The sequence below is a fragment of the Crotalus tigris genome, unplaced genomic scaffold (assembly GCF_016545835.1).
Source record: "Crotalus tigris isolate CLP2741 ecotype Arizona unplaced genomic scaffold, ASM1654583v1 scf7180000017716.2861928, whole genome shotgun sequence".
Classification (NCBI taxonomy): Eukaryota; Metazoa; Chordata; class Lepidosauria; order Squamata; family Viperidae; genus Crotalus; species Crotalus tigris.
Window position 1 is genome coordinate 2,445,624 of NW_024096587.1, and position 14,625 is coordinate 2,460,248.

The 14,625-nt window shown below is 49.8% G+C and overlaps 1 protein-coding gene across 1 annotated transcript in view; it reads left to right on the forward strand.

Annotated features, from left to right (window-relative positions):
• WARS2 (tryptophanyl tRNA synthetase 2, mitochondrial) overlaps positions 1-14,625 on the forward strand; it is a 40,191-nt gene that overhangs the window by 23,197 nt on the left and 2,369 nt on the right. The window contains exon 3 of the mRNA XM_039338809.1: positions 8,381-8,461. Coding sequence (XP_039194743.1) covers positions 8,381-8,461 — 81 coding nt within the window. The remainder of the gene's footprint in view (positions 1-8,380; positions 8,462-14,625) is intronic.

The following is a 14,625-nucleotide window of genomic DNA, read 5'->3' on the forward strand; positions in this document are numbered from 1 at the left end:
GTAGCCTTTAGGATGGTATCTCGGAGGCCCTTGCACTCATCCTTTTGATCTTTTATTAATGGGTTAGGCATTAAAAATCAAATCAAAATCTGAATGATACATTATTTGAGGAAGATATGAAATCTGTATATTTGATAGGGATTGCTGTATTTCTGGTTCATAATATTAGTCTTATCTAATATTAGAAAAGCTATTAAGAATAAAATTGAATTTTTAAATCAAGTGTAGTCTTAATTTCTAGTTTCTAATTTCTAGAATTGCTAGTTCTCTGCTCTTCCCCAGTACCTCTCTCTGAACCTGTTCTCCAGTACAGGAGATGGATAATCCACGGATGGGTTTTCTCTGTCTGCCTGCTCTTGAGACCAAGTAGCCAAAGCTTGACACGCCCCCACTTCCTGTGGAGTCCATTCTTAACTTGGTCTCTGCTCGAAGAAGACTCGTTTTGGCGTGGCTCTCAGCTTATCAGGTTAGACAAGAAATCCATTGATTGATTATCCCTTGATAATTGGCTTCCCCTTCCCAAAAAATTTCCACCTATAGGAATTTAACCACAAAATTTTCTGGGGATCAGTCCTGATCTCAAACCTAAAATTAAAAAGGGGATTGGTGGGGAGGGAAATTTCCCCACAGATATCAGCCAGCCCCAGGGCTCTGGGGGGTGAAAAGGGGGGAAAGAAGGCATCAGCAGAGACTGCTTGCTGAACCTTTTCCCCAACCACTAAGTTTTCCTTGGGATCATCCCTGATCCTATATTAAAATTGAAAAAGGGGGTGTGGGGGGGGAAAACTCCCCACGGATCCCAGTCAGCCCCAGGGCTCTGGAGGTGGAAAAGGGGGGGAAAAAAGGCATCAGCAGAGACCACTTGCTGAGCTTTTCTCCCCAACCTTCCAAGGGATTTTTTCCTCAAATTGGGGGAAAAAATAACAATCTCCAGGTCCGGATTCAAACTTGAATTCGGATCATCGGAGATTCCCTAGCAGCCCAGGGCAACCGCGGGCGCCATTTTAGTTGCCGTTTTCAGACAACAAAGGCAATCCCTGGCTGGGATTCCCTTAAAACATCACAGCGCGCCAAATTTAAATCCCCGGGCACAAGCAGCTTCTGGGAGGCTGCGGAGCTTATCTTCAGAGGGAAACGAAGCACAGGAAGGGAGTAAGCCAACCAAGAAACGGAGGCTAGAGAACCCTCCTGGGATCTGCAAAGCCCTTTTTCAGGGAGAAACGAGCTGTGGCTGCCATCTCTTGCCAGAGAAAGGCAAACCGAGCTTAAGGAAGCTCTACATCATATCTGGAATCACTGATAGAGGCGGAATAGGAGCACACAACCAGCGCTCCACCCCCGATACACACATATAATAATAGGACAAAATATAATAATAATAAAAATAGATACATAAATTTTAATAATAATAATAATAATAATAATTAAAAAAAATTTTTTTTTAAAGCTAAAAATTAAGCGACTGCAGGGCCAACAGGCCTAAAGACAGAACACACAATATTATCATCATCACCATTATTGTTGTTGTTGTTATTATTATTATTATTTTATTATTATTGTTGTTCCTATTATTAGTATAATAGTAATAGTATTAATAAGAATAAATTCCGCTCTAGGTGACCGCCATTTGATACCTGCTGTGTATTAAGTCAGGCCTACAGACCCTTTTGAGGTCGCCACTGATATTTTTTGCCTCCCTTTTCCTTTTTCTACTGGTGCACGTTGCCTGGTCACCTAAGGCCTCCGGGCGGAACCCAAAGAGTGGTTCCAAACGTGCCTTCGGTACCTCCCTCAGCTACCGTGACCTTAGCCCAGAGAGAATATTTTTGTTGTGGTCGGGTGATCAGGGGAACAGTCCTGGTACTTGTTCCAATTTCGCTCCCGCCAATACTTGCCTGCCTGAGCGTCTTCTCAGTTTTTCTGGGACTGCTCAAGCGGAATGGAGGGACCCTCGTTGCCTCAATCCATGAGCACGACCCCTCCACCTCCCAATTACGGCTGCAACACACCTTCTGACCAGAAGGCGGCAGGCAAGTGCAAAGCGAAGACAAAACACTCGCTCAAGAGGCCCTCCAAGTTGGCGGAAAAGCAAGCCAGCCGTAGGCACCAGGCCCTGGAGAAGGAGTTCTCCAGAGCGCAGAGGCAGGCCCAATTGGAATTGGTTCAAATAGCGGCCACCGAGATGGAATTACCATTGGGTCCATCCACATCAACCCAGAGCGCGTGGTCCATTCCAGGAACACCGCAACCACTGGATCCGCCATCTACATCAGCCCAACAAACAACCACGGCGGCAGGCACAACCACTGAGTCCAACTCTCCACCTGCGGTCACCACACCCAAAGGTAATGACATAGGGGACATCTGGGCAGATGGACGGCTAGAGGCCCTATTAACCAAAGTGGTGGACCGAGCCCTAGCACAGCGCTCCGCCCACCACGACCAGGGGCCCTCCATCTCAGCCATGCCACACTCGGAACTCCCCTCAGAGTCCTCAGGCATTCAGGAACCCGTCTCCCCGGCCCAGTCCTCCATGAGTGGTTATTCTTCACCACAAGAGGAGGATCAACCTGGGATCTCTATGTCAGAGGATGAGGAACTTCCCCCTGAGCCCCCCTCAGGGGGATTATTTAATCCCAACCGCTTCCTCACGATACTACGCAAGGCCACAGCCATTGCGGACATGGGGACGGATCAGTTTTCTCAGCCGCAAGCGACACCGGCCACCACATCCAGACCCGTATTCGTAGAAAAGGTGACAACGCAACACCATATACCTTGCCCCGCCATTTTCCTGAAAGGGATCAAGAAGCCATGGGACTCTCCCGCTTCCTTCCCATCAGTGAGTGGTACGGACAAAAAATTATACAGCACTGCCACAGACCTCAATGAGGCCTTAGAAATTCCTAAAGTAGATGAAGCCTGGACCCCCTTGGTCTCCCAGACAGCCATGGCTGGGGACCTAGTGGAGGCCCTTAAGGCAGATGACAAAAAGTGGGAACAAGCCTTTCGCAAAACCCACCAGACAGCGGCATGGGCCATCAAAGCAGCCACCTCGGCCTCCTTTTTTGTCCGGGCCACCCTCATCTGGTTGCAACAACTACAAACCATAGTTCCTATGGAGGACATACGAACACACCAGGACCTGGCTAAGATGGTAGCAGCCACGGAATACGCTGCAGACGCAACGTTCCAATCGGCCATTTTTTCATCCAGATCCATAGCATCCAACATAATTGCCAGGAGAATGCTATGGCTAAAACACTGGCAAGCTGACACCAAGGCTAAGTGGCGGCTAGCGACCGCCCCTTACTCAAGCAACGGTCTGTTTGGGGAGGCCTTGGACCCCTATCTTGTAGAGAACAAAGACAAGCGGAAGGTCATGGCACACTTGAACAAAAGGTCAGACAAACGTACCACACCTTACTTTCGTAGGCAGTCCTTTCGTCAACCGACAACCACGCCTATCAGTCAGGCACCCAAGCCATTCACTCCCAGGCAGAACAAACCGTACGGCCGCCCCTACGACAGACCGGGGTTCCAGCCCAGACAACAAAACCAGTCGAGACGACCCTTTCGTGGAACGGGTCGTCCGTACCGGAAGACAAAATGACTCCTACATAGACCTACCCATTGGAGGAAGACTAGCTCACTTCTTCCACCAGTGGGAGCAGACCTCCACGGACAACTGGGTACTACAAACCATCCAGTCCGGGCTGTCCCTGGAGTTCCTGGTCACACCCCCAGACCGACTCATCAACTGCTCGGTCTCCAGGAACCCCACCAAACGCAAACTCATGCAGGAGGCCATCCAACACCTGTTGGACATTCAAGCAATAGAACCGGTCCCAGCGGAATACAGAGGCAGAGGATTTTACTCCATCCTCTTCGTGGTTCCAAAGACTTCAGGAGGATGGAGGGCAATCCTGGACCTAAAAAACCTCAACCGCTACATCACATACAAAAAATTCAAGATGCAATCCCTTCAGTCCATCCTGGGAAGCATCAGAGAAGGAGACTTCCTGGCATCGATAGACCTCACGGAAGCCTACCTTCACATCCCCATCCACCCAAACCACCGCCGGTTCCTACGTTTCTGTTACGGGGGAAAACACTTCCAATACAGAGCTCTCCCCTTCGGTCTATCTTCGGCACCCAGGGTATTTACCAAGATACTAGCAGCGGTAGCCGCCAAACTGAGAAAAATCCCAATACGCGTCCAATGTTACCTAGACGACATACTAATCCAAGCAACATCCCTACAGACAGCTCAGGCGGACGTAAGGACCGTCATTCGCGTCCTCCAATTACACGGATTCTCAGTAAACTTTCAGAAGAGCCAGACAGTTCCCTCGTCCAGGCTGCTGCATCTGGGGGCCATGATAGACACAACCAACTGTATGGTCTATCTCTCCCAAGACCGGGTGGCCGGCATCAGGGAACTGGCTCGCTGGGTTCACAGGCAACGTTCAGTTCCGATACTAACACTTTCCCAATTATTGGGCAAGATGGTATCGGCCATAGCCATTGTACCCTGGGCCAGGCTCCACCTACGGGAACTACAGTGGTTTCTGCTCCCGTACCAACGGCAGAACACCAGCGCATCCAACCACCTAGTCAGGGTCACGGCACAAATCCGCAGGGCGCTACGCTGGTGGTGCTCTCGGGCCGTGACCAAGGGGTCACCCTTCAAGGAACCAGTCAGAGTTACCATCACTACAGACGCCAGTCTGTATGGTTGGGGAGCCCATCTGGACTCCCGGTTTGTACAGGGACGTTGGTCCGCCACGGATCTGAGAAACAACATCAACTGGCTAGAACTCAGGGCTATCCACCTAGCCTTGCAACAATTCAAAGACAGAATCAGAGGCCACCACGTTCTAGTCCTAACAGACAACGTAGCAGCCAAGGCGCACATCAATCGGCAGGGGGGGACCAGATCAAAAACCCTGATGACAGAGTCACGACTCCTATTCAGCTGGGTAGAGCCCAATCTGAAGTCACTAAAAGCGGAACACATATCGGGGGTCAACAACCAGCAAGCGGACTTCCTAAGCCGCACCACAGTGGACCCTTCGGAGTGGGGGCTACACCCGAACTTGTTCCTAGACATCTCCCGCAAGTTCGGGTACCCGATCCTCGATCTGTTCGCATCATCAGACAATGCCCAGCTCCCCAGATTTTACTCTCGTTACTTCAACCCGCGAGCAGAGGGGACGGACGCTCTGAGAACTCAGTGGCCTCAGGGTCTGCTTTATGCCTTTCCCCCACTACCACTCATACCGGCGGTCATCCGAAAGCTGATTCAGGAGCGGGCAGAAGTGATCCTAGTAGCACCATATTGGCCACAGAGACCGTGGTTCGCCGACCTGATGAACCTGTCTCAGTCGCCCCCATGGAACATTCCCCCTCATCAAGTGTCCCTACACCAGGGAACCATCAGTCACCCGGAACCCCAATGGTTACAACTGACCGCCTGGCACTTGAGCGCCAGATAATGGCACAGGAACTATTCTCTCCCGGGGCCATTACCATAATTCAAGCTTCACGCCGTCCGGCAACAAACCGCATTTATGACTCCACTTGGAAAAATTTTTGCCTTTGGTGCAGGGAACGGCAGTTTGACTTACACAAACTCTACATCCCTCAGATAGTAGATTACCTCTTGGAGGGACTAGACAGAGGCCTCGCCCCCGCGACCATCCGCAGGCAAGTGGCGGCCTTGTCCACCCTCGTCACCTGCACGGATTCGGTTCCCTTAGCTCACCACCCCAGGATCCGCGCCTTTATCAAGGGCGCCTATAACACCAGACCTCCAGTAATTCACAGGTACCCGTCCTGGGAACTACCGCGAGTCCTTCACGCACTCACTCGGTCACCATTTGAACCATTGGCGACCGTTTCCTTGCGACACCTGTCGCTAAAGGTGGCGTTCCTGATTGCCATCACATCGGCCAGACGAATTTCGGAACTGGCCGCACTGTCAGTCAGAAACGACCTATGCATTTTCCACAAGGACAGGGTGGTCCTTAGGTTAGATCCTGCCTTCATACCGAAGGTGAATTCACTCTTTCACAGGACACAGGAAGTAATTCTCCCAAACTTCTGTCCAAATCCAACACATGACCGGGAGCGGCAGTGGCATACATTGGACGTCCGCAGAGCCTTGCGGCGTTATATAAAGCGTACAGAACCCTTCCGCAAATCGGAGGCCCTATTTGTGTCCTTCCAAGCGGGCACCTTGGGGCGGAAAGTTTCCGCGGGCACCATTGGAAGGTGGATCCGAAGCTGTATCGCAGAAGCTTACAATGTATCATCCCTGCCGCCCCCAAGTCATCTCACAGCCCATTCCACCCGAAGCGCTGCAACTTCGGCGGCATGGGCTACCCAGGCGTCAATCGAGGAAGTTTGCAGGGCCGCGACATGGTCCTCGCCTTCCCCGTTTATACGACACTACAAGATAGACCGCTTTGCATCGGCGGATGCCTCCTTTGGTAGGAGGGTCCTCCAGCAAGTTGTCTCAGAGATCAATCTACCGGCCTTATCTGTTTCCCACCCCTTGGGACAGTGAGGCTTTGGTACGTCCCATCCGTGGATTATCCATCTCCTGTACTGGAGAAGGGGCGTTGGTCTTACCTGAACGCCTTTTCTCAGTACGGAGATGGATAATCCACACCCACCCCAAGGCCAGCAGGCCGCTAGTAGGGAGCTGAGAGCCAATACCTCGTCAATCATCAGCCAATTCGCCCTCGTTAAGAATGGACTCCACAGGAAGTGGGGGCGTGTCAAGCTTTGGCTACTTGGTCTCAAGAGCAGGCAGACAGAGAAAACCCATCCGTGGATTATCCATCTCCGTACTGAGAAAAGGCGTTCAGGTAAGACCAACGCCCCTTCTAATTTCCCTACATCTTTCTTAAAGTAGAATGATTACTTCTGTTGGTGTCACTAAAATGGCGTTTAACTTTTTGCACCCATATTAATATTGCAGACTCATATTCATTTTGAAATTAATTGATCTAAAACCTTTTTCACAAATACCTTTATCAAACACTTACAACCACACGGTTGTAGGTTAGACTAGAAAGTCAAAAACATCTTGGAAGCAAACCATTTTTTTATTGCTATCCAAAACTTCTACTTGGATAGGTCTTGGATATGTTTGACCAAGAGACAAACTTGATTCAAGAGATTTTTTTTTCTTTTCTTTTCATTACCAGAAACGTTATCGCTATCTTACTCCTACAATATATCTGATCCAAACTAACTTTGTTCTATTCCTTTCCTCCTTCCCACCCCCACCCCCCCCACCTCAGTGTAGCTACTTCTTGTCCATAAAATTGCTGTTTCCATCCATGGGAAGAAAATTCTGGTGAGAAAGATAGTCTTCTCTCTAGGGACCAATATAAAGTTCCCCAAGGAATTATCAAATTTGTAAGAGGAAACAGAGACCAATGAATTAAATCAGCAGAGCATTTGGCATGATAATTAGCAAATTAGTCAAGTGTGATCTGAATGGTATGGCATTTGTATGTATAGCAGGTTTAAAAATCATATGCTTTAAGAGCTTAAAAGTAACAACAGTTTGACAAAGGAACTAGTTACCCTGACTGGTAGACTCGTGTTTAATAGATGTATTCTGGTAAAACTAGACAGCTTTTTGTTTAGAATGTTTTATGTTGGATTTCTGCACTGAGAAGGAAGTTGGACTTGATATCCTATGATTCTGCGGGTGGTAAAACTTAAGTTTAAAGATTTACGAAATTGAATAGACTTGCTGGGCAGTGTTGGCCAGATTCAGATTCCATAGATAAGAAAATGCTATGACTTTGAGGCATTTATTAGCACTCTTCTTCTGTATGTTAATTTTCTCCTATGTATCTCTTTACAGATAGTCCTTGACTTAATGATTATGGTTGGATAAAACCACAATTTCCATTGCTAAGTAAGGCAATCATGTCTAATTTTTTTGCCAGAGTTATTAAGTGAATCACATGGCCATTAAACGAATCCAGTTTTCCTTACTGACTTTGCTGGTTGCCAGGGGCCTGAATTTTGATCATGGGACCATGGGAATGCTGTAAAAGTCATAAGTATGAGTACCGGTTGTAAGTCAGTTTTTCAGTGCCATTGTAACTTTGAATGGATGCTAAATGAATGGTTTAAAGTCAAATATTACTTTTACTATTTTTGATGTGATATACAAGTAAGGCAAGTTATAATTACCAGCAAGTTTAGCATAGAATATATTTTTGGGAGCTAAAATAACCCAATACATGAAAAATATATAAAACCCTTGCCCTTATTTGGAAGGTTATTTCCAACTGGTGCTGAGATTTTATAAAAATACAATGTACTTATTTTTGTATATCATTTGTTTCAGGTGCCTGAACATACTCAACTTAGCTGGATCTTAGGGTGTTTGATAGGCATCCCACGTCTGGAACATTTTCCCCAGTGGAAGGTAAGGCCTTTGAGAAGACAAAGGTGACCTGTCTAGGAAGGTCCTCCTCCATCGTCTCAATAGCCTATTCTTCACTGCATTAACCCATTCTTCTGCCTGTGCATAAACATAAAGAAGAAATGGGAATCCTTGATCATGGGGCAGAGATCACTGAATATTCAAATCCTTTATGTGCCAGATTCTTTTTATTGTACGTTTTGTAGGTTGCTCCTTTACTTTAAAGAATTTGTTTGAATGATCTTCTGATTCTTCAGCACTGGAGATAGATAATCCACGCAGTGGGTTGAGACTGTATTCCTGGCCAATCAGATCAGTCAGCCAAAGTTGCCACGCCCTGTCCTGGACCATGATTCTCCAGTCTTGACTGATCTGGCCACACAGAAAGACCTACAACTTTGGCTCCTGGGCAGGTATAGTTCCTTTCCATTGGGGGGCATTTCTTCTAGTAGCTGAAATTGCTTAGTTTAAAAGTTAATTAGAGATAATTTAATTCAATTTAATTGATTACTCAAAAATTTCCTGGCTAAATTGTAAGACTCAGGAAGTCAGATTCCCTACAGGGGAAACCACTCCCACTTAAAAGGGGGAAATCCCTAACTCCCTTCCCTAACCCAAACCCCAACCACCTTCCAGCAGCCGGCGGCCGCCTTAAACAAACGGGGAGGTTCGTGCAACCCCTCGCGTTAAAAAGAAAGAAAGACAGAAAGGCAGGCAATTAGCGAGGGGAGCGGAGGACAAAGGGGACGCATGCTGGGAGGGAGATTGATTAAGGGAAACAGCTGGCGTGCGAAGGAGCAGTCTCTTTCACTCACCAGGCTGCTCAGGATTTTTAAACGAGGCGCCATTGTCTGCACAGCTGGGAGCACGCGTGGCTCTTTGTTACAACCGCACGTGGCACAGGCAGCCTTTTTAGCACAGGCGCAATAATCTCCTGCTCCTTTTAACACATGCGCAGTAGTCTCCTGGCAGCGGTGGCCATATTTTTGTCCAAACGGGATCTAAGGCTCCATGTGAAGCATAGGTTCAGCCGCTGGAGTGAATTAATAGGCAAGCAGTACTGGGGTACTAAAGCATCTATTATTCATTCAGAGACATTCAAATCAGACACATAGCTGCGGGTTCCAGGACTTGGTGTCTTCAATCTAAAGTAAATAAGAACCTTTCATAGCTAACTGTGTTTAGTTGCCTTTGGCTCCTTCCGGACTTCGGGTCCCCCATTAGTGGCCCGTACGCTTCTGGATTTAGTGGTGGGTTCCAGGCATCCCCAGTCGCGTGCCTGTCCTTACCCACTATAGTCAAGCCGGGTTCCAGGCATTCCCATTAGCGAGCCTGTTCTTATCCGTGCACAGTGACTAACTCTGACAATTTTGCAGAGTCTGCTCCTGAGTTCCAGACGCCCCCAGTAGTGCGCCTGTCCTTACTCAAAGTTGGAGCTCTCCTACTACCTGGGTCCCCCCCTATCGCGGCCCGGCGTTAGTGGAGAATGGAGGAAGCAATCATTCCCTCCACTGGAGCCCCGCCTTCATCCTCTGGAGCACCTGCTTCAGAGGATTCGGAATCCTCTGCAGCCCCTAGAAAGGCTGCAAGGAAGTCATCAAAGAAGGCTGACAAACAGGCAATCAGAAGACACCAAGCCCTAGAAAAAGAGTTCGACAGAGCCCAGAAAAGGGCCAGAATTGAAAATAGGCAGAATGGGGGAATAGGTCCTGATCTACCGCTGGGTCTCCCTTCATCCCCACGGGCCATTTGGTCATTAGGGAACTCATCACAGTCCCAAACAGAGGGTGGGATAGGCGAATTCTCATCACTCTCCCGATCCACCTCCCCACGGAGGTTACAGGAAACCCCGAGGACCATGCTAACCACAGCACCTGCAGGGTCGCAGGCAATGGTTACTCCTCCTGCATTGACGGGGGATCTGCTAGCTTCCCTAATAGCGCAGGCAGTGGACCGTGCATTTGAGGCCAGGGCTCAAACTTCCAAAGCCAAGCCTCTAGGACTTAGAACGAGGCATCGGGAGGAAACGGAGGACCATCAGGACCTCTCCTCCTTCTCAGACTCGTCGGTCTCCGAGGAAGATTACCTGGACCAGCCAGGTACGTCACAAGGGATTCAAATGTCTGAGGAAGAGGAGGGCCGTCACCTCAAGGGCTGTCCTTCAGCGGCCTGTTTAACCCTTCTCTTTTTGTTACCATTCTGCGCAAGGCTGAGGCCACAGCCCATCTGGGGCATGGGACACCAGCGGAGCCTGTCACAGTTGACACGGAGGCTGAGCCGACGTTCGCCGAAAAGGTAACCACTCAACACCGCGTACCATGCCCGACCGTGTTCCTAAACACAATAAGGAAACAGTGGGCAGCGCCAACCTCCCTACGGCTTCCTAGCAATGCGGAGAGGAAGCTATTTAACGTAGCAAGGGAGCTAGAGGGAACATTGGAGGTGCCGGTGGTGGACGAACCCATAGGTCCCCTGATATCGGACACGGCCATATCAGGAGATTTTGCTGAGGCTCTTAAAGCCGAGGACCGAAAGAGTGAGTCCAACTACAGGAGAACGCACCAGGCAATAGCTTGGGCTACCAGGGCGACTACCTCCGCATCCTTTTTCACCAGAGCCACACTTTGTTGGCTCCGTGAGTTACAGGGCCGGGTTCCCATGGAGGATATACGCACTCACCAGGAACTCAGCAAAATGGTAGCGGCCACGGAATATGCGTCGGACGCGACACTTTTAGGAACCAGGTTTTCAGCCAAGGCAATGGCGGCAAACAACCCGAGCAGGCGCATCCTCTGGCTAAAGAACTGGCAGGCGGTGCCTATGAACCGAGAGACCAGGGGTTTTATTCTATCCTCTTCGTGGTCCCAAAACCCTCGGGGGGTTGGAGAGCCGTTCTGGATTTAAAAAGGCTAAATTTCTACATAAAATACCGCAAATTCAAAATGCAGACACTACGCTCCATCCTTGGAAGCGTAAGGAAAGGGGATTTTCTGGCATCGATCGACCTCACGGAGGCATACTTGCACATCCCTATCTCTCTGGCTCACCGCCGCTTTCTACGGTTTGCCTACAGGGGGCACCATTTTCAATACAGGGCACTTCCATTCGGCCTGTCATCAGCGCCCAGGGTGTTCACCAAGATTCTGGCGGTTCTGGCAGCACACCTAAGAAACGTACCAGTCAGAGTCCAGTGCTACCTGGACGATATTCTAATCCAGTCATCGTCCGCCCAGCAGTCTCGGGCGGACCTAAAGTTAGTGATAAAACTGCTGCAGGACCACGGCTTCTCGGTGAACTTTCCAAAGAGCCATCTAACCCCAACTACAAGAATACTCCATCTGGGAGCGGTCATAGACACAAAGGAGTGCAAGGTGTACCTATCATGGGAACGCCTCAGCAGCATAAAGAAAGCCGTAAAACAGGTAAGCCGCGGTCAGTCAGTGACGCTGGTCTGCCTCTCCCAGCTGCTAGGGAAGATGATATCGACCATAGCAATAGTTCCTTGGGCAAGGCTGCACTCAAGAGAACTGCAGTGGTTCATGCTCCCGTTTCAGAGACAGCAAATCAGTGCATCCCGGAAGAGGGTAGGCATACCTCTGAGAGTACGACACTCCCTCAGGTGGTGGCTATCTCCAGCTCTCCTCAGGGGGTCCCCCTTCAGGGAACCAGACAGAGTAGTAGTCACAACAGATGCGAGCTTATTCGGCTGGGGAGGCCACTTGGGGACCAAGTGGACACAGGGCCGCTGGTCAGCGGTGGATCTCCGACACAACATAAACTGGCTCGAACTACGGGCTATTCACCTAGCGTTAAGGCATTTTCACAGCAGCATAAAAGGCAGGCACGTACTGGTCCTGACGGACAACGTGACAGCCAAGGCCCACATAAACCGTCAGGGGGGCACACACTCTCGCTCGCTCTCGGCCGAGGCCCTCCTACTGGGGGCCTGGGCGGAACAAAATCTGGCCTCCATAAAGGCCGACCACATATCGGGGGAGGCAAACATCCAAGCAGATCTGTTGAGCAGATCAACAATAGATCACTCGGAGTGGCAACTACACCCGAGGATCTTCAGGGAGATCTGTCACCGCTTCGGGCTTCCCCAGGTGGACCTTTTCGCCTCTCCTTCCAATGCCCACCTAACTCGCTTCTTCTCCCGATTCCCATCCAGGGGAGCAGAGCAGACGGACGCGTTACGGAGCCCATGGCCAAGGGGACTCCTGTACGCGTTTCCACCCTTACCTCTCCTTCCGGCGGTAGTACGCAAGATTCTGCGGGAAAGGGCCGAGGTAATCCTTGTGGCCCCTTATTGGCCAAGGAGACCTTGGTTCGCAGACTTGAGGAGTCTCTCCCACACAAATCCATGGCGGATTCCTCCGGAGAGGATCTCCCTCAAGTAGGGGGAGATCTTCCACCCAGAGCCACAATGGCTACAACTAGCCGTCTGGCTCTTGAATGGTCAATTTTAGCCAAGGGGGCTTGCTCACAGGGTGTAATTAGGGTCATACAGGCATCAAGGCGCCCCTCCACGAACCGTATCTACGAGGCCACATGGAGAAGCTTCCAATCATGGTGCTCTAAACAGGAATTGTTACTCGAAGGGATCACAGTTCCCAAGATCCTAGAATTTTTACTAGATGGCCTAGAGAGGGACCTCTCGCCAAACACGCTGCGCAGGCAAATCGCCGCCCTCTCAACTATACTTTCTGCCAGCCCCGGTGAATCCTTGGGCAAGCATCCCTTAATACGATCCTTCCTCAAGGGGGCTGCGAACATCAGACCGCCAACCGTGCACAGGTATCCATCGTGGGAACTACCACGAGTACTACAAGCTCTTACCAGAGCGCCCTTCGAACCACTCAAAACATGTGACATTCGCTACCTGACCCATAAGGTAGCATTCTTAGTAGCTATCACGTCAGCTCGATGGATATCCGAGTTAGCTTCTCTCTCAACGAGGAAGGACCTGTGTCATTTTCACAGGGACAAGGTAGTCCTAAGAATAGACCCTTCATTCATTCCAAAGGTCAACTCCTTTTTTCACAGATCACAGGAAATAGTCCTACCAGACTTCTGTCCAAACCCAGCTCATCCCCTGGAGCAACAATGGCACACCTTGGACGTACGAAGGGCACTAAGACATTACATTTCGCGCACAGCGGAATTCCGACGCTCGGAAGCGCTTTTCATATCCTTCCACCCCGCTAATAGGGGCCGGAAGGTCTCGTCCTCTACCATCGGTAGGTGGATTAGGGCATGCATCACTGGGGCATACCAGGCGGAGTCCTTGCAAGTCCCCAAGCATATTACGGCCCACTCCACAAGGAGTGCTGCCACCTCAGCAGCATGGGCCATGCAGGCTTCTATTGAAGAGGTATGCAGGGCAGCCACTTGGGCCTCGCCCTCTCCATTCATTCGCCATTACAAAATCGACAAGTACTCCTCTGCAGAGGCCTCCTTCGGTAGGAGGGTTCTCCAGCAGGTTCTAGACCAAAGTTACACATGGGACCAGTCTATTCCCCAACCCAAGGGACAATAGGCTTTGGTATGTCCCACTGCGTGGATTATCCATCTCCAGTGCTGGAGAAGGGGCGTTGACTTACCTGAACGCCTTTTCTCAGCACTGAGATGGATAATCCACACCCACCCTTATAGACTAGGATAATAGGGTATATTTAGTGGAGCCAAAACGTCTTACTGTCAGTCAATGGCTGCGCTCGAGTCAAGACTGGAGAATCATGGTCCAGGACAGGGCGTGGCAACTTTGGCTGACTGATCTGATTGGCCAGGAATACAGTCTCAACCCACTGCGTGGATTATCCATTTCCGTGCTGAGAAAAGGCGTTCAGGTAAGTCAACGCCCCTTTTGGACAGTATTCTTATAAATCATGTATATCAGAGGTCCCCAACGGGCACCATGGACCGGTGCCATGGAAAAAGGTTTTTCCGTGGACCAGACAGGATATGGTTTTGAATACTGCCTGTATCCCGAGGATGGAGCTTTGCTTGTTTGTGTGGCCTGCTTGCTGGCATGTTGTGGACCAGTGCCAGTCCAGAGACTGGGGGCTGGAGACCCTTGATGTATATGACCTTCTGATCTATAAATAAATAAGCAATTTCTTAATTTATGGGGGGGGACAACCTGGCCTAATTATGACTATTTTATC